Raw genomic sequence first — 21172 nt, 5'->3', positions numbered from 1 at the left:
TCACGGATTAGATTATTAGTGCATTGGTTAGACACACTGAGTGAGAAAAAATAACACTTGAGCCGTAAAAAAATACTAAATATTTGGGTAATGCTTTTTCAAGATGATATACAACCTTCCTTTTTTCTGTTAGATTTAAGATTGTATCACAACAAGCACAAATATCATCTCCAGGACAGATAAGTGCTGCCTCCTAGCTATGATTGAAGTTATATGAGGAAACTGTACATTTAAGTAGCCATCACTTTTAAAGTTTTGTCTGTCTGTGAGCCAGATTTCGCCTCTCCTCCCCCCGTGACACCACATATGGGATACAAGCCAGTCTGGACTTGGCCTCAGGAGAGGGAGAAGGAGAAGGAGGCGCTCAGCAGCTCACAGCTGATCCTCACAGTACCGCTGCCTTTACTGGCTATGTCTAATGACCGCTGTCTATTCTGGGATTAGCGGGCGGCATTATGATAGGCTATGAGGGCATCTCAATGTGTCAATGAGTGAGAAAAATCCAAGAATAAATAATAAAAGCAGCAGCCTACACCAACGTGAGGCTATGATACCACAGTACCCACAGCTAATAACAGAGCGGAGAGGGAGTTCAACTGAGGGGAAGAGGACTTGAAGGGCTTCATCTACTGCTGCCGGAAACACAGCATAATTATCTAGTTCTTTCAAGCCCCAAAATCTCTTAAAAATAATTTTAACTCCAACTTCAGATGATTAGGAGGGATCAGTTAACAAAACTCTGTTCAAGCAGAGGATTGTGGAAAATAATATTTGTAATGTTAAAACAGAACTACAGCAGCTCTTCCCACTGAGTAATGTTTGTTATTTTATTATTTGTACCTTAAAGCATTTTGTCCAGTCTGTGTGAATCACTTGCCCTCACAAGGGCCGTTCTTCACATGCACAAAAAAACAAAACTGTTTGTTTGTTTGCTGAAATGTAGAGACAATATACTGTACAAGTACATTCACATTCAAAACAAGCACATTATTCCAACCCTGTGAGTTTTTATAATTGTATTACAATGAAAAAAATGGCAAAGAAAAATCTACAAAAGGTACACATTTCTCTCATTATTGCTACAAGGTCCTCCGGTGCAGGAATGCGGATGTGTCAAAACAAACAGGAAAGCTGATCTGACAAATGCTAATTTGAAGGATGCACTTGTTATGTTTATGATCATGATTTACAATAAAATTCATAGGATCATTGAAACCACATAACTTGGGATTCCACAGTTTTTGGAATGACCAAAGTCAAAGGGATTTCTCCATTGGGGACCATGAAAGTGTTCATAATTATTTATCATTTATTACCTATTTGATTTTTTACACTTGTACTTAATATACATGTGAACATTTTGGTCTGATGTTGGCAATAGAGAAAAGGTCAAAGGCAGAGATAATCTATAAACAGAAACTACAGATTTGATAGCACTTCATTCTTTAATTTGTGGTCAAAACACTTAACTACTACTACACTCATACTTCAATGCCATTAAAAAACAAACACTTCAATTTGTTGGATAAGGACTCCAAAGATCCACTGCAGTTTTATTTTTTCATCAGCAAATGGCTCTCTCATATTCAACACTCTGCAGTCGCTTTAGAGCAAAGATACCAAGCAGCTTAATATTTTTCAGACCCGTTTTCTGAGCAAAGAGCTCCATAAATACTGTTTAGGAGGTCGTTTTTATTTTGAAATAATAGCATTCTTGGAGCAGAAAAGAGAATAAAACAAAGGCCAGAATATTATTTGGGAAAGAAAGAAAAACATCTCAGTTAGAGGGAAGGTGTGTGCATTATAATTTAGGCTGATAACTCCGTATTTTTACATTACAATCCTACTGGTGCATTTAACAAGAGTGCCTTACAGAACTACAGGCCATGCGCTTACAGCAAAATACATACACTGATCCCTTGAGTGACTTACAATGATGCAGCATGATTGTTGGGTTATGACATCTTCAGATGGGCAGACAATGAAACACTTTAACGCTTGAATCTATGTTTCAACTTCTGTATTATACAGTTCCTAAAACAATAATGTTGCTGCTTTGTCAGTACAACACCATACAGTACAGTATATTATTTTCTATATATACAAAATAGTCTGAATACAGCACCAATCAACAGTTTGGACACATTCGAATGAGAAAGTGTGTCCAAACTTTTGACTGGTACTGTATATTTGTAAAAACTAGTTTGTGAGGTTAGTGTCTGAAGACTTTAAGCACTTTGGTGTCAGGATGCATTTGACAAACACTAACTGCTGTTACACTGTAACAAATGATGCACTTCTGAAATAAAGTTACAAACAGACTCTCAGCTTTCAAACCGATGCAACACAACATGAATCTAAGACTGATTATTGTGTAAATCCCCATCGTTATCAAGTAAAGGTAGCGGAGATGTGGTGCTTCCAGCTTCCCAGTCACCACCCCATTTTATCAACATCTACGCTCCTCAACACTGATATCAAAAATATGGTTTCGATAAATATCAGTTCAGACCTCGTCTCATCAGGGACGGACGGAATTTCACGTACACATAGCATTTATCATAGTTGTGGAGTGCTGACGATCATGTTGTCTAGTTGGAGGAGATGGCAGCTACAGGTGATGCTAAGCCCGGAAAGTCTGTGTTTACCATCTCTTTCAGGAGGCTGTGCTTTTGAGTCAACCCATCTGCTCCCCTGTGATCTGCTCCAACTGCCTCAGATACACTCTTGAAACCTTGCTCTCTGTGAAAAAAGAGATGGTAGTAACTGAGAAAATATTTGTGTGGGAATTATTTTTCTACAGTTAAAAAGGAAATTACAGAAACTATTGCTGTAAGTCTCAGATATGTTAACAAATACTTCATAGCCAACCAAATTTCCTATTCACACAATACTCACTTTAGAAGTTGTTCCAGCTCCCGCTTGATCTTTGTTACAACAGGTGGACCCTGGTAGGTCAAAGCTGTGTAAAGCTGAACCAATGATGCACCAGCACGGATTTTATCCATAGCATCTTGTCCACTGGCCACACCACCAACTCCAACAATCGTTACTTTACCTTTAATATCATTAAGAAACATTTTTTTAATCTATTGTATTGATTCTCAGGTGATTGGGAATGGACAGAAAATGTTGCTGAGTAAATAAATACCTTGGGTGAGGTTGTACATCTCTCTTACGGTTCTGGTGGAGAGGTCTTTGAGAGGCTGCCCACTTAGCCCACCAACCTCAGACTTTTCAGGATCTTGTAGCGTCTCTGGCCTGGACACAGTGGTGTTTGTCACCATCAAACCATCTACTCCAAGCTGCAGAACATACACATACAAAGGGAGAGGAAGTGAGTGCCATACAGTATGTGTCTGCCTCTGTAAGCCATCTGACTTTTATGGACCTCTAATGTGAAATTTACTGTGACAAAAGCCTGTTTCACACATGCAATCTATCCCTGAAATTCAGGAACATGTCCTGCATGCGACTTGTTTACGGATGTCTGTTCAATGCTTTCGCGGTTAATTTGTCTTGCAAAATTGTTGAATTTTAAATGCATTAGAAAATTAAAACCGGACAAAAAAAGCTCCTCACTCGCCAAGTTCCTGAAAATAATACAAGACATCGTCTGCCGCTTAAATATACATCCAGCCTTGCCCGATCTTCTTCTTCTTCTTCTTCTTCTCATGTTTAGTTGCATTACCACCATCTGCTGGACTGTAACTTGCCCCCTTTATTCCGGCATTGCCACGGTATGTGTGAAAAGTGTTCCTGAATGGGGCTACATGTGTAAATTGTGAAAATTAATAGCAGTGCCTTAGAGGTTATCCCAGTAATTACATGGAAACTATGCGTGAAAGAGGCTAAAGAGAGAGGATGAGTGCAGTTTAAATATTTTCTCTTGTACCTCCCTAATGTCTCTTCCATTAAAGTTTGTCTCCTGCTTGCTCCCATGAGCACAAAAATACTGCTGTGTATTTTCTAAAATCAACCCACTAAAGTAGTGAAGAGGTTACCAGAGCAGAGAGGAGGAGAGGACCCAAATACATCTGTTTCCTTAAACAATCTGCTGAAAATGAGCTACTTATAATAGGGAGTACCGTAGAAAAAAGAGTAAGCTGACAGAAGCGGAACTGAGGGGCTGCATAAAGTGACAGTGTAAGATGAATGATGAGCGAGGTGGTATAAATCATGCAAAAACATTCCAGTAGAGCACACAAATATAAATATAGACCTGTAAATGTGCAAAAAAACTTTGTGTGCTCTTTAATGCTGAGGGAGATCACACAATGACAAAGAGAAGAATAGGAATGAGTAGGAACCTACACAGGTTTCAAAGATCATAACATCTAAACCAGTTGCACCACAGGCAACAGTGCAGAGCTGGTGGCAAAGCCGATCATCCACTCTCAAACCCACAGCACATTTCAAACACTAGAAACGTATTCACTGTTCTCTCTTTCAAGAAGCATGAACGCAAATCTCTTGGTTTTGATGACGAAAATTTACATTTTAATCGATGCTGCTGTTTTTGTGCAGTTGTACTGATTTGGCCAACAACCCAACTGTCGTTCAAACAAGAAGGCGACTACAGCTTTGGAAAGCGTGCATGTGTTTTGCATGTGACAATGTGACATGGATGACAGGGTGGATCAAGTTGGCATTTCTGAGCAGAAAGGATCTGGACTTGGAGTTGTTTTTTGTTGTTTGTTTTTTTTGTTTTTTTTACTGTGCAGCTTTCTTGTGAAGGGGTTTAATAATGACTATTTAAACCATTACAGACCCATTTTACTTCATCAAACATTATAGTGGTGTCTCACTCTTCACATAATTCAAGCAAATATGCAGAGTTATTCAAATGTTAATGAGTTAATGAGCAGCTATGCAGGTCGTTTTAAGCAGAGTCTTTAAATAATGTCTAAACATAAATGCAAGGCATTTTATTCCATGTTGAGGTTATGATAATGAAGTACGAATCATATGTATTTATATACTATATTTTGATCCCTGAAAAGGAACAACTAGTCTCTGGAACGAATAAGGAACATGAATGAAACCAGCACATAACCTGCTGCTTGCTGGAAATGCAAAACATAGGAAGGAATGAAATGGTTTTTTTTTAAATGTCAATATCAGAGGGAATTAAATAAATCTCATGAACTAAACAGGAATTTCATTACAATCAATTTAAATTACGTACAAAATGGAAAATCAAATCAAAGGTACGATTAGGAATTGAATTGAATGATTACAAGAAATGACTTCCAACCTCGGTGACAACATCAGCAATGTCTTGTTTGTCCTGTGCTGTGAGGTCAGGGGCAATCTTCACCAAGACGGGAGGTTTGTGTTCTCCCTGCAGGGCATCACGCTCCTTCAGCACCTGAGCAGATCATACGAGTATATGAGTGTATGAAGCGGCAGAGAGAAACACAACCGTTAAAAAAACATAAATGAAACAAAACGGTACCTATATAGGATTTCAAATGTAGAATCTTAGTATTGGATAGGATTAAAATATAGCTTCTGAGCTGAAGGTTAATGGACTTGTCAAAAATAGACAATCATTACACTCTGACCGATGATGTGGTACAAGCTGATCAAAAAATGGAAAAATGAATTATGTGTGCACTGATGATTCAGAGGAAGTCTGTCAGCCAGCTGCGCCTGCCTAAGATTTTTTTTAACCTTTTTCTAAATTATTCCATAGTGAGAAAAGGCAGATCAGGTTCCATAATTTGAGGAAACTAATGTTCCTTTAGATACTATTTTAAATCTTACACTACACACTGTATACATTCATTTTGTTGTGTAATTGTTGTTCACCAGTTAGAACAAGGCAGACTATTTTCTCTGTGAAGTCCTTTCACACAGTTTTAAGATAGTATATGATAAAATCAAACTCAAATGTTGTACCATTATAGAGGACATTTTGGATTTTTAACTGACACAAACGGATAAAACACTTAGGGCCTGATTTACTAAAGGTTTGCGTGTGTAAAACAGGCGGGGAGTTCCAGTCCTCTGAAATGATCCCAACGCAGAAGTAACTTAAAACTGCATTCTATCAAAAGGCCACCAGGGGGCGACCGTTTTGGTGTCAAAAGGACTTCCGTCTCTATACAAGTCAATGGAGAATTCACCAACTTCTCACTTGATTTCTAACCTCAGTTAACGTTTTCAAAATGTGTTTATGGTTTCAATCGCTAGTTTAAAGCCTTCTTCAATGCAGTATGATGTTCATTTGTGAAATTTTGGCCTCCCTGATTTTATATTTGACGATAAAGCAGGGTATGCATTAGGGCGTGGCTACGTCGTGATTGACAGGTTGATTGGTTCACAGGTTCAGGAGGGCGACTCATGCCCCTCTTGATGCCCATATAAGTAGAATCTGTGTTTTTATTTTTCGCGGCATGCACCTGAAATTTTCAAGATGGCGCTACCCAGATCTGAAACTATTCCCTTCCAAGCAGCAGTCCACAAACCAATTAGGTGACATCACGGATGTTACGTCCATTTTAAATACAGTCTATGGTGTCGAAACGTTTGCAAACTTGACATCACCCGCAAAAAATGTGCAAGCTGATCTACTAACGCAGCGTAATGAGGTTTGCGTCATTCAACTGTGCAAGATAGTACGCGCTGTCCATTTAGTACGTTTGCCATAATGAATATGTAATATGGGGCGTTTCAACCCCAGTGTGCAAAATATAGGGAGGAGAAAATGCAAATAAGTTATTTAGCACGCGCATTGTGATTTACCAAACCTGAAGGTATTATTTCTGACGCTAACTGCGTCTATAAATAATACCTTTGAAGGGCAGGTATTAACCGGCTGCGCACTGGGCACAGATGACTTTTGTCACTGTAGAGAAGAGGAGACGGAGGCACAATGACAGAATACACATAGGACGGATTTTTTCCAATTTTGGAGTGGAATATTTAGTGGTTTTACTAACAGCATTGACTTTGTCACAAATACTCTCCATGTCAGTTTTTCTGGTAATATTTGTTTTTGTTATAACTCAATATATTTGTTAACCTCTTCCACTAGAACCTGATCACATTTCATTTTGCGCTTGCGGGCTTCCTGCTCATCCAAACTCTCCATAAAGACACGCAAAACCCTCATTTAAATAATGCTGTCTCCACCCCGTTGCACCTGTTTTCATTTATGCAATTATTCTTATTAGATCACCCGCAAAACGCACGCAAACGGCACGCGCAATCTATTGCACTGTGCACGCAATTTAGTACCCACTATTTGGGATCTTAGTAAATCAGGCCCTTGATCTTAGCCAAAAGGCAGAGAACCCAGATAAAAAATAAAAAAGATTTTAAAATAAAGATTTTTCAGGGGCACAGGCTGTTCAATGAGGCCAGGAGATGAAATTTTGTTGTGTTTAAATTTTTCACACTGATTGGTTAAAGTCCCATTTGGACAATCATACCGTAAGCAGGAGCTGGCGGAGCTCAGCTTTCCCCTGTAGATCCCGCAGACCTGGTGTATTAGGACTGCTGACGTTGACCACCAAGTAGTCAGCCAGCGGGCCCAGGGCTTTCACCCCCTCCAAGTAATCTGCCCCTGCGTCCTGGGACAGCTTGTTCTTCCCCAGGTTGATGCCCAGGGGAAGGCCAGCTATAAACACAGACACACACACGTATGCACACACACACAAACACAAATGGGAAAGTTCAGAAAAACACAAGCTGCATCATCAGACTCATGACTCAACTGGGGCAGAAGCCGCTGATGTGAAAAATGAGCTGTAAGCAGGTATGGATCGGATGAGAAACAAGGGCAGGTCAAGATCATTATAACAAAACAAAACAACAATAACAATATATATAATTTAGTAATTGGCTTTCTCAAAATAAAGTAATTGACCAGAAAATAATAAATGCACAAACGATTTTCAGCTGATTTACTGATTTTTTCCCCCCAGCTGGATCACTTATCATTCATTTCACACCATCAGTTACAGAACATGTCAAGTGCCTCCTAACCTTTACTGTGCTCTTGCTGCGCTGCTTCTCTGGCCTTCAGCCTCTGCTGTGCTTCTACCAGACCACAGCTGTTGAATCCATATCTAGACAAGAAAGAGCGCGTATGTACATACATATACACACACACTCAGTATTACAACTTAATTACAACTTAATTACTCAATTAAAAGACCAACTGAGGGAAAAAAAACAACTCTAACAACATACTACTATAACAAAATACTATAAAATACACATTAATCTTTTATTATTTTCTAAATGAAGCTTCTACACATTGTTTGGAGAGTTACTGACTACACTGTTCACATGTTCGCATCAATTAATGATGCGAACATGTGAACTGGCTGATCTTCAGCCATCAGAGCATTTTCCAAGTTACTATTATAACCATGATCAATTCTCATGTTACAATAACGTAATTTTAATGAGACATATCTGGTATGAACATACAAAATGAGGAATAGTCTTTGCAAATCTGTAAACTGACAGGTGCGTAGGAGAAAAAGAAAATCGTACAAAACAAAAACAGACTTTCTAATAAAAATTAGAAACTTTGGGGCTCATAATAAGACACAGTGAAATACTTTTTTCACCACTACGGCTATATTTTAATTAAACACCATATGTTCTCTACATATACATAGTATATAACGTTAGAATTTATCAAATTAAACCTATTTATTTTGTCCATTGATGTACAAGCAGAATCTCATCTGTATATATGTTTGATACTGTATGAAAATCATACATTACAATTATTGTGACTGATATTTTTGTTGTAGTACTGCATACTAATTTTACATATATGTCCCTGTCTCAAGAGTACATTGTGGAAATACTGTGCTGCTCTACATAGAAATTACAATATATGGAAATTTAAGACATAAATATTTTCAAGAGAATATGGATTCATTCTAATCTTATTCTTTTCAAAAGCACTGGCAAAACGTCTCACTCAATTCTCCACTGAATATAGATGTGCATGCATTAATTAGACTCATATAACAGCAAGAAAAGATTTATTTCCTTCATTTAGGTCATTTAAATCTGAGTAAAATGAATCAAAGGACATGAAATAAATGTATGAACTCAATGTAAATCTGAAACCCACAGTAGGCGTCATAATCTCTCTGAGCCATGTGAAAAAGAACATTATGATTTTACCGTATCTTGCTCTTGTGTTACATCTTAAGGTCTTCAACATAAATTAAAACTAATGTGATCCATTCACTGTTATATGAAATTCAAAAACCTCTGTGGGGTGTTACATAAAGGACAGCTTTAGCTACAGAACATTACATGAAGAATATGAAAGATGTCATTAATTGCTTCTCTAAAGCCAGTGATTCAGTAGTATATTCAGTATCTATATGACCCACCAAGTAATAGTTAAATTAAAATGTTTTCATCCTCTATGACCCATTTATTATTGATTCATTACGAAGTACTTTGTCAACATAAATGCAACATGAGATGCCAAAGAAGCAATTAGCCATGTGCAGATATGAAACTTTAATAGTAAGATTATGTGAGATTAGTAGTTTAAAAATAATACATTTCAAAATATTAATTAAAAAATATCAAATGTAATATATTAGACATGTATTAAAACTAGGGATGCACCGAAATGAAAATTCTTGGCCGAAACCGAAGACCGAAAATGAGGAAACCAAGGCCGAAAACCGAAAACCGAAACACTGAAAGAAATTATTATGCCATTATTAGTACCATTGCATTTATGGCTATGACTGTGTACTAACCTCACTAAAATCAAGGCATTGCAATTCAAAGAATAAATCAATTACAAAAGTATGAAAATATTTATTTAGCAATGACATTACAACAATGCACAATATAAAATTAAATTAAGTTAAAAATAACACTTAGTGTTACACTTGGTGGAGGGTTGCGATCGGTATTGGTCTAATAAGCAGCAACACAGAGCTATAAGCACGCTTTACTCTCACACGTGCTGCATTTATAGTCACACACACACACACACACACACACACACACACACACACACACCTTCTCCTGTGCTGTGCGCTTCTCCGTCTCTAAGCGGGTTCTCTGCATCCATCGCGGCCCGGATCATTTCTCGTGCGCGCTGCTTTAATCCCACATGATCCAGGTAATGATCTTTATAACACGGATCAAGTACAGTCGTGATGAAGTGCAGAGGATCCAAATAGATCTCAGTGAAACGTGTGCTCACAGACTCTAAGAGTGTACTACACTTTAGTACTGCAATTAAAGGAATAAAAGTCTGCTACAGATGCATCAGAGGAGCTGATCTCTTTAGTTAGCTGTTTCGGTGATAAAAGTATTTCGGCCGAAAACCGAAAATGCGCTTTTTGGGCCATTTTCCGCCGAATATTTTCGGTGGCCGAATTTTCGGTGCATCCCTAATTAAAACACGTTGAAAGAATCAAGTTAAGGTTATCTTTTCCCATTTTCATCATTTTCATGTCTAAGCACTGCAGTACAAATCAACACTTTTCTAAAACAGTTTTAAAAAATGAAGTTTATTTGGGTGCATCTTGATATGAGAAAAAACTTTGATATTATTTTAGCAGTATTTCCCTTCCCTACATGTTACTGTCTATTCAGTTGAGCATTGTCTGTGCTTTTCAGTTTGAGTGACATTAATGCAGCATAATTAAAACAAACCTGTTAATAACTGCATGATCTGCAGTGAGTCGAAACACGCGTGGTTTGGGATTCCCCTCCTGTGGTTTGGGGGTGATCGTCCCAACTTCAACAAAGCCAAAACCCACTTTGTACAAGCCGTCTACAGCCTCTCCATGCTTATCAAAGCCTGCAGCAATCCCAATGGGGTTTTTGAACTTTAACCCCAAAGCTTTCACTTCCTGTAGATACACAAACAAAACATAACACAGTGTTACAGTGTCTTCGATCCCCCTGATGTCAGTGTCAAACGTCACCGAGCAGACAGTACAGTGACATTCTTACCAATGACGCAGGGTCCTGGTAACGGTTCATAGGAACCAAACCCAGTCCTATCATCTTCACAGCCAACACATGCGCTGTTTCTGCCCCCACAATCTTCTGCAGCAGGGGCATGAGTTGGTTGGCATAGAAACGCTCATCTCCAATCACAGTGAGGTAAGAAGCAAACAGAAGGCTACCTGAGCTGATGACCTTCACTGCGTCTTTTAACTGCTTCTGTTGACAAACCAGAAAGAATAAAAACACATAAAACTGCATCTTTAAAGGACGTCATGCATTCACTCTTGAGTTCATTTACTAACAATCAGGCTAATAAATAAAATGTGCTGAAGCATATAGGAAAATATGTCACGGTCATCACAAAATATATAGAGAAAAATATTAGCTACACCTGTGCCTTTCCATGAAGGACAAGTAAAAATGTCTGCAAATGTTCTGGCAGTCAATATATTATTGCAGCTCTAATCTTAATCCTATTCAAAGGTCGACCAATGTGAATATAGTGAGTTATGTACAAAAGACAAGTCAAAGAAAACCGACTACAAGGTAGCTTGTTTTGAATACAAGTTTGCTTTTTGTGTATATAATGTCCATATATGTCTACTGAGAAAACCACTTCTTCCATCTTCTTTTCTGTCTTAACAGTATCAGTTGGCAGTCTGATGTGTGATGAGTTAACTTAACATATTAACTACCTCCGTTAGTACTGAGTCATCAGTGCTGGGAGAAATACTCAGATCACTTGGTTAAGTAAAAGTACCAATACAGCAATAAAAAATGACTCCATTACAAGTAAAGGTCCTGCATGAATAATCCTACTTCATTAAAAGTACATAAGTATCAGCAGAAGTTAAAGTAGCCAGTTAGTTCAAGTTTTTAAGTAGTGGTTTGGTCCCATCAGTGTTAGAGCAACATGTTAATGTTGTAGCTGTAGGTGGAGCTAGTTTGAACTACTTAATATACAGTTTTAGTTTATAGCCAGTTTAGTGCAGTGGTTCCCAACCTAGGGGTCAGGTCCCTCCAAAAAGTCACCAGATAAATCTGAGGGGTCGTTAGATGATTAATGGGAGTGGAAAGAAAATAAAGTTCTGATACACAAATCTGTTTTCAGTTTTTGGACTTTATAGTGAAATATTGGATCTTTTTTTTTTTTTAAATGTATTGAACTGAAACCACGTGAGAAGTTCAAAGGTAACAATCACTATTTGGTGGAGCTGTTAACAACTCATTGACATCTGAAATGTGAGCCTGACAAAACACTGCTTTTTAGTAAGACGTCAAAAGTCAGAAAGGATGAAAGCCACTGGTTTCATCTTTAACAATATAATGTATTTTATAAAGCTTGTTATATTATACATTGTGTCAAATCTTCAGAAACTAAAGCTGTCAAATAAATGTAGTGGAGTAGAAAGTACAGTATGGCCCTCTGAGATGTAGTGGAATGGAAGTATAAAGTAGCATCAAATGGTAATTCTTAAAAACAGTACTTCAGTAAATTTACTTAGTAACTTTCCACCACTGTATATGTGATGAGTTAACCTTATATATTAGCTATTCATCTCTTTGTAGGAGTTAATTCAGCTAGTGACTCTGTAATCTCAGTGTACAGTACCAACAGATCATTGTTTTATATCTTACAGCAAACTCAGCATGCCTGTGTCTGTTTCTGATGTGCAGAAACAGACGCTACCTCCAGTGTTTCCGGGTTTAAACGTTACTTTCTGCAGCGATATTTTACATCATGAGACACAAATACAAGCAGGAAAGATTGTCTCTTCAGTTTACCTTCAGATGTCCCGCCATGGCCCCGGTTCTGTCATTACATTAAAGGGCACTGAAAGCGTTTGCTAACATGTTACACAAACACACGCGGTCTTCGCTTCCTCACTGTACTCTCGCGATATTTCCGTCAGCAGTGTATGGAGGATGGAGATGGTCTGTTCAGTCCAGGGGTAAAGAGTGAAAAGAGTGAAATGAAAGAGTAAAGTGACTGAATTTGACAAAACAATATTATACATTTTGATAAAGTATAATTAGAAACATACACAAGTAACTACAGTGTGCTTAACAGCCTGCAAAAAGTTGAAATCTGCCCTGGTAAGTAATAGATGGAAGGTGCATTACTTGATTATTTTCATTTTATGCTATGTAATACTATATTACATTTAAGAGGGAAATATGGTATTTTTTACTTCACTACATTTATTTGACAGCTGCAGTTACTTACTTTTCAGATTACAATTGTACATAAAATAACAATGATGAGGTTGTAAATCACACTGCAAGGTTGAAGATTAAATCAGTGGTCAGCTTGTGGTCCTTTACAAAAAATCAGTGTGTAGTTGTGTCTATTTGTCATTTTTCACATCAGTGAGTTGTTTGCAGTTCCACCAAGGAGACATTTCCTCTCACATGGTTTCAAATAAACAAGTGAAGCCCAAAAATACAAAGATCAAAGAAAAGTCCTGAAACGTTCATCCAAATTTATGTAGCAGAACCTTAGTTTTTTTCTTCTTTCCAACCAATGTATTATCTGAAATCCTCTCAGATTTATCTTGTGAGCCTTGAGAAGCTACAACAAGAAACCCCTGCTTCTGCATTGACTCAATATATCAGACACAGCCTGAAAATCTGCAAAACAGCTACTTTTACCATAGTATTTTAAGTAAATTTGGCTTGTAATACTTCTGTACTTTTACTTAAGTAGGATTTTAAATGTAGTTTTTTTACACTGTGGCATTGATATTTCTACTTAAGTTAAGAGTACATCTTCCAAGACTTGCATCTTCTCTGATCTTCGGTGATACCACATAACTCCTTCACTTTGCATCTTGTTTGGGTGTCTGCAGTGATTTTCCTAAACAGATGCAGAGTTTTTTCTGGAGAAAGCTCTCAAAAATTCCATGTGACAGACAGAAGTCACCTTGCTCAGTTGCTGTTTCTGCCACAGTTTCTGCAGCACTATGTTCTTGAGCTCTGAACATTTTAGCTATGGACCAGTTACTACGAACGTCTGTGTTTTTGTGGATTGTTGTTGGATTTCTATCGTTACCTGAGACGTCTGAATCCTATCTGGGCAATGAAAACCCTTCACTGTGCAAATTTGTTTTCAGAAATGTCTGTTTTGAGTTTGTTCGGGAATGGAAAACCTGGTCCCAAGCCAGAAGCAGCTGTGAAAAGCGAGGAGGAGAGCTACTGAGGGTGATTAATGGACCCATCAAAATATACCTGAAGAACATCACCAGAGAGAGAAACACCAGCAACTTCACCTGGTGGCTGGGGGAGGGGGTTCAAGAAAAGTACCAGGAAGGCACTATAGGTGAGTCAAATATATCAATATTTTATTGCTGGTTCATTTTTCTGTTTTTCCATTTTCATAGCGTGTTGTGTTTTTAGCTCATTATCTTTGAGCAATATTTGAAACCTCCAGTCACAGGCGTCATATAGTGGTGGACAGTTAAACAAATAGAGAGTAGAGAGAGTAGGCAGATGTAACAATAGAAAATTAGGCCAATATGTAAATAAAGTACAAGTATATGATATTAAATAAACTCATTCATGCACTAACATAGGCTGGGTGTCTTGCAAAATGTTCGAATAAAAGCACATGAATTTAATTATGGGAAAAAAATAAAAAGATATATATTTTGAATACTAAATTTTATATTTTGAATTGACTGAATATAAAATTGCAAATGCATCAGTATTTAATTTTTGTTTTTCACACTGCAGCACATGAAGTTTTCCAAAAATAAAAAGGATCAAAACCACCGCTGAGTCAACACAGTGACGTTGAAATATCTTCCAACCTTTAAATGGAAATGAGATGCTGATTTGTTGTTGGTTCATGAATAACAAATGCTGTTTATCACACTAAATGAAAGCATCATTACACCATAATGAAATCACAAAGCAGGTGGAACTAAATGTTTTAGTTCCTTTTTTTATTGTTGGATGACACTTTTGATGATGGCAAATGTGTGGCAAATTTTAATAATCATGACTTAGCATCACACAGCCTGCTTGATCTTGTCAGTGTTTAGTTATAATTTATGTCACCATAGCGTTCATGCTTTTAAAGCAGTCTATATGAGTTATATGTAATATCCAGTTTCTAAATAGCCTATTTTTTAGCCTCTCAAATGTGTTTAATTACATTGAAAATTAAATATCTTTAGGTTCTGGACTGTTTAAACAGCAGAACGATACAAAGACATCACTTTAGATCAAATGATTTATTGATTAATCTTAAAAATAATATACGTATAAATCAAGCTAATTGCTAATTGCTTCCTGAATAGTTTTTGTTCGCTTTAGGATACTGTCACAGTCACACAATTATAGCATAAATTACAGTAATGTCCCAAAAGGGAAGCCTTCCTAATGATTTGTCTGTGTGTTTATGACAGAAAACGACAGCATTTCCAATGACGACTGCACATACTTGAAGCTGAATCCTCTTCAGCTCATTATATCATCTGACTGCAACCAGAAACATGGCTTTCTCTGCACCCACAGTAGGCACTTCATCCCTGTTTTAACCCCTTCTTTCCCTCCTTCATTCCTTCTTTTCCTCATTCTTCTCTTTATGAGCATTTATGACAACTATGTTGTAGTTTCCTTTTTTTACGCTAATATTGAACATTCATTAGGATGCTTTTAAAAGTGCCACTCTTGTTTTGAAGATTTGCAGCTTTCATCCAACACAAAGGTAGGAAGTATATCTTTCAGTTAGTAACAAGCTACATAAACATTCAGACTCAATTTTCATGTTTCTTCATGTTTCTTCACAGAATAAGACAGTGTCCAGTCATGCAACCAGATCCCGTAAGTAAGATCACACATAATGTGTCAAATCAACAGTATCAGTGAAGGGGAAGAACCAGAAACAGTGATGCTGTCTATCTCTATTTTTCAAACACTATTTGATTTCAGGGTACAAAAGAAGTGTAGACGACATGGCTTTCTATGTCACAGACATTAACAGGTTTCTCCCGGTGAGAGATGCATCATCAATTTTTGATTCACAAATTGTAAAAAGTCATTGAATGGTGGCTAGCCTTTTGTTAATTTACACGTCAGAGTTTACAAGTGCTGCTTTTCTGAGACAGGAAGCAGATAAAGAAATTCTCCGAATGGAAACAGAAGCAGGGGAGCTGACAAGTGACAACAGGGTGGGTACTTTGGAAAGGCCATGGATATTACACTACTTGCCTCTTTCATGTTAAAAAGTTTATCATGACAAATTAAATTCTGTCTTCTCATATCTCTCCTACAGGACAAATTCATTCAGTATTTGTTGAAGGCTACTGAAGGAGTGACAGAGGAATTTGCATTGCAAAACAGAGACGCTGTCAATCACATCATCAACTGTAGCAGTGCCATCCTCCTCCTCTCAATGAAAAAATGTGATATCTTGACAAACCCAAACCCCACGGTAAGTTCAATAAGGTGTGTGCCCAGTGGGCACACACCTTATGTGAGCTTTAAGAAGTGATACACATTAATGACACATCACTATAATGGCTGTTTAAATAAGGCAATGTTGCATTTTCTTCCCCTCTAGTCTTTATTTGAGAATGTCTTTGAGATCTTTCGGAGGATTTCTTTGCTGTTAGGTTCAGAGACAGCTCAGAGAATTGTCATTAGGCACCCAACAGGCTATATTTATCAGAGCAGGTAGGTATTTCCTTTTAGGGTGTCACTTGACATTTTTTCAAATAATTTTTCTAACCTTATGTGTAGCAGAAAATACATGTCAAAACGGCATATGTTCACATTTATTTTTTCTCAGTCACACACCTGCTGACCTTAGCAATGCAGTGCTGGGTTCAGAGAAAGACGGTGAGTATATCAAACTCCCCTCATTTGCAGCACTGGAATCTCAGCTTGGAAAGTTCAGCAAAATCACTGCTCAGGTCTGTGTGTGTCATTATCATTTCTATCTTTACATTTTTGTCTTTGTTGTCATCAATAGCCTTTTTACATTCGTGTTTTTCTACTTCTTAGTTGGTCACATTCTCAAGAAATCCCCACCCGTCTGATGACAATATCTCAGGAACTGTTTGCAGCCTTTTACTCAGTGATGGAGTCTCAGACATTAAGTTGGAGAACCTGACAGAGATGATAGAGGTACAGCAGTAATGAGACTTACTACTCATGAACATGTGTGCACTGGGTTTTGTAGCATTAGAGTGATACTGGTAAAAACATGTGACCTTTTGAGTGTTTGTGACAAGCAAAGGGAAAGTGCAGGTGACAAAATCTTTGTGCATTATAGGCAAACAATTCAATACTAGAGGGTGAAACCCCTCAGTGGCATGTGCAAAGGAGCAGCTAATGACACCGTGTTTATCATGAGCTCCCTAGATCATCACAGTGGAGTTAGTAGTGACAATGAACATAAAACACAAGAATTGGCTACTGCAAATTGGGAGAGAAAGGGTGATCAATATATCAATAAGAGAAGAAGAACACAGAGAAGAATACAGTTTTTCATTATTTGTATACAAATATGAACAATTCACATGGAGCATCAAAGTAGAGAACCAACACACATAAAAGGAGGTGGAGGAGATTACTGTTCTGAATGTAATCGTGATCTACTAGATAAATAAGAGAAAGAATCTGTTTGCCTTCCTTTCTACACTTGTAAGAGCAATGTTTTTGCTGTTTTTAAGTACCCTTAATAAATCAAAATTAAACATGTATTCAGATTTTGATCCATACAACCAAATATTTCAGGCTTGTTTTTTTTAGCCATAAAATGAAAATTGCATAAAATATTCACAATACAGAATCTGCAGAGCTCCCACAATATGTTTCCTTTCTGGATATTTCTCTAATCTTCCAATTTAATTAGCTTAATCTACAATGCAAGATGTCTGGCATGACGTAACATATACTTTGGGGCTATATTTCTGCTACATATGTGTCTTTAAGTAATTAGCTTTCTCTGGTTTTCCCAGATCTACATGCCCCATCCAAATGTGTCTCTGACAAATAGCACCATTGTGTTGGAGGAAAACACAAATATGCTGACAACGTTCAATGTCTCGAACCCTAACGTGACAGTCTTCTACAGCGTGGAACCCAGTGCAGATGTGTCATTGGTTCTTACATTGTCTCAAGGGTCACCTCCTAATTCTACCTTTTTTAGAAACACAACCATCCTGAGTCAAACAGGTATTCATCTATCCCCGCATACCCTAATCTGTACTCCAAGTTTTGTCATTTATTATTATATTTATTTATTTATGATATATACTTATGCACCACCCTGGTCCAGATAGGCACTAATAGCAACATGATATATCCTTAAAACAGGTACAGACACACTCTATTAAAATGGTTTGTTTTACATGTACCTATGTGCCCCTTGTGTATCAATTATTCAAACAGAACATGTTATATTTTTTTTTAATTTAAATTGGTTACTGGATTATCAGCAATTATTTTAACTGCTTTTTGAAACAGGAGGCTATCGTTGGATGATAACCCCAGACATACTGCAACAGACTCCTGGGATCTGGTATGTTGAAACTAGACTCTTCAATTCCACATGGGAGCCAGGCCTGACACTAAAAACAACATCTTTTATAAGCCAGTGCTTCTACTGGCACAAAAAGAGGGAGATGTGGAGCACTGATGGCTGTCAGGTGAATTTCCACTTGAACAAAGCCAATCTTATACTGTGCTTTTTTCCCATTAATGCCAGTATATGCATATCATTTTGTCTCAGGTGGGTGAGAAAAGCACTCCAGAGCTAACACAGTGTCTGTGTAACCACCTCACTCTCTTTGGGAGCTCCTTCTTTGTGATGCCTAACCATGTGGACATAAGTCGCACAGCAGAGTTGTTTGCAACTGTGTCTCGTAATTATGTGGTGCTGGCACTGCTATGTGCTTTCTTTGGCCTCTACCTGGTCACTCTGTTGTGGGCCTGCTATGCTGACCGCAGGTCACGCTCTAAGGTGAGTCACTGCAGATTAACAGTAATAAAACAAGTCTTTAATGTTATGTGAGTTTACATCCAGAATGAAATGTAACCATGTTGGAACAATTAGGCTGCCTGAAAATCATCACATCATATTTTTTTAAAACATGCATACTACACCTGCTATTTTTTAAATCATGTATATATAATTTAGAAACATACCTATTCACGTTCATTCCAATGCACAAATAAATCCATTACTGCCCACACGTTCTTATTTATGCACCACAATGTTTTATGTTGACAGTGGAAGATGACTCTGCTAAAGGACAACCACCCAGGTGCTCAGTACAACTATCTGATCAGTGTCCAAACTGGCCATCGCAAGAATGCCGGAACCAGTGCCAATGTAAGAGTCTTTCATTGAGATATTCATTCATTCATTTTCCAAACCACTTATCCTTTCTAGAGGGTTTCTGAAATGAACTCAAACCAGCTTAGAAAGTATGAAAAATGCAGATTAATGTAAAACACTTGCTATATTTTGGAAATGTCAGTGACACCAATGTGCTCTCCTATAGGTTACCGTGAAGCTGATTGGCTCCGAGGGCGAGAGTGACATACACAACCTCACAGACCCCGACAAGCCTGTGTTTGAGAGAGGAGCTGTCGATATGTTCCTGTTGGCCACGCCCTTCCCCCTAGGCGAAGTGCGAAACCTCAGGCTGCAGCACGACAACACCGGAGGTCATCCCTCGTGGTACTACAGTCAGAGCAATCCTCAACACTTAATGCTATGCCAAATCATAGACTAGTGGAGTGTTGTTTTATGCTTAAATTAGTTTTAAAACACTGAGCATGTGGATAATTGGTGGGTGTCAGTGTCAAACCTATGAACATGGTTATTAGAAATGTGTGCAGGTACCATTTATTAAATCTCTGCTGGACCCCTTGTTGGCTTCTTCACAGTCACACATCAAAATGTCAGGGCTGCATCATAGGTTAGCACTACCTTGTTATCACTTCTCTTTAAATACCATTTTAAGCATACTGTTCAGGTCTATACACACATGCTTTGATGGAGAGGAGGGCAGTCATAAAGATGCACACAAAATACTTTGAGCAAAATTCAGAATTTCCAATAAGATACTTTGACCAATGCAGCATTAGTTTGATGCTATCTCTACTCGTGATATAATTTATATCATGGTTAGTTACACAACACTTTCCACATTCCTGTGCCTTTGGCCACAGGAAAGAAATCTCTGTGTAAAAGTGTTGACTAGAAACTGATTAGACAGAAAAATACACAACATTTGTAATGTGTTGGATCTCCCAAAAATCTGTTGATATTTTATGTGTATATTTTCCATATAGAAGTATCCATTTGGTTAATGTAAATTATGAATTTCTCTCTATAAAGGTATATAAACAAGGTGACCGTACAGGACCTCCAAACACGACATGTTTTTCACTTCCTCTGTGAATGCTGGCTGAGTGCTGAGCGTGGAGATGGCATTACCAAGAAAACTTTCAACGCTGCAAAGAACAACGAGATTGCCAGTTTCAGGTCAGAAGTGGACCAATTTACACAGGCTGAAGTAAACCAGCTCGGCTCTGAAAGTGAAAGTCACATGTAGTGGTTAGTGTCATTATGTTGTTTTTGCCTCTTTCTGTCAGGAATATTTTCCAGAGCAGAACATCGACTGGCTTCAGGGATGAACATATCTGGGTGTCCATAGTCGATCCCCCCTCAAGGAGTCCGTTCACACGTGCCCAGAGGGTCTCTTGCTGCATGAGCCTGCTCCTCTGTACCATGGCCATAAATATCGCCTTTTGGAACATTCCCACAGATGAGAATTCGCCAGTACTCTTTTCCTTTGGTGAATCTTTTTTTTCAATATTATTTTGACTGTTACTTAGCTTTATGCTGAAGTGCTACATTTCATAATAGAAGGAAAACGTATGTTTATTTTAATCTAATCAATGTTGTTGTAGATTGTAGGTCATGATAAATATGAAGCCTACAGATAAAACAGGTGAAAAAAACACTTTTGAAGGAAGAAAAACTCAAAAAAAATATATAAATTGTGATTTGAGAGTTCCAATGACTTCAGTGCAGTTGGGGTCTAAAAGTTTTGGATGAAAGATCAAATGGTTGGAGCCAATATGTGAAAAATATAATTTGAAAAACAAGTTAATTGGCTGTCTTGTCTCTTGGCATGTTGTATTATCTCCAACACAACTGAAACATTTTGAACTAGAAGAGCAC

The 21172-nt window shown here is 37.8% G+C and overlaps 1 protein-coding gene across 1 annotated transcript; it reads right to left on the bottom strand.

The window, feature by feature from the left end:
* Window positions 1-912: 912 nt before the first annotated feature.
* Window positions 913-12815, bottom strand: dhodh (dihydroorotate dehydrogenase). Its single transcript, XM_062415772.1, has 9 exons — window positions 12751-12815; window positions 10969-11181; window positions 10666-10865; window positions 7996-8078; window positions 7440-7627; window positions 5258-5371; window positions 3152-3305; window positions 2899-3058; window positions 913-2742 (listed from the first exon to the last, which is right to left on the bottom strand). The coding sequence occupies exons 1-9, from the start codon at window positions 12766-12768 to the stop codon at window positions 2592-2594; spliced, it is 1281 nt and encodes a 426-aa protein (XP_062271756.1). The 5' UTR covers window positions 12769-12815; the 3' UTR covers window positions 913-2591.
* Window positions 12816-21172: the final 8357 nt, after the last annotated feature.

Source organism: Scomber scombrus, chromosome 1, assembly GCF_963691925.1.
Source record: "Scomber scombrus chromosome 1, fScoSco1.1, whole genome shotgun sequence".
Taxonomy (NCBI): Eukaryota; Metazoa; Chordata; class Actinopteri; order Scombriformes; family Scombridae; genus Scomber; species Scomber scombrus.
The sequence above is the reverse complement of the archived record's forward strand: the minus strand, read 5'-3'. Positions and strand labels throughout refer to the sequence as shown.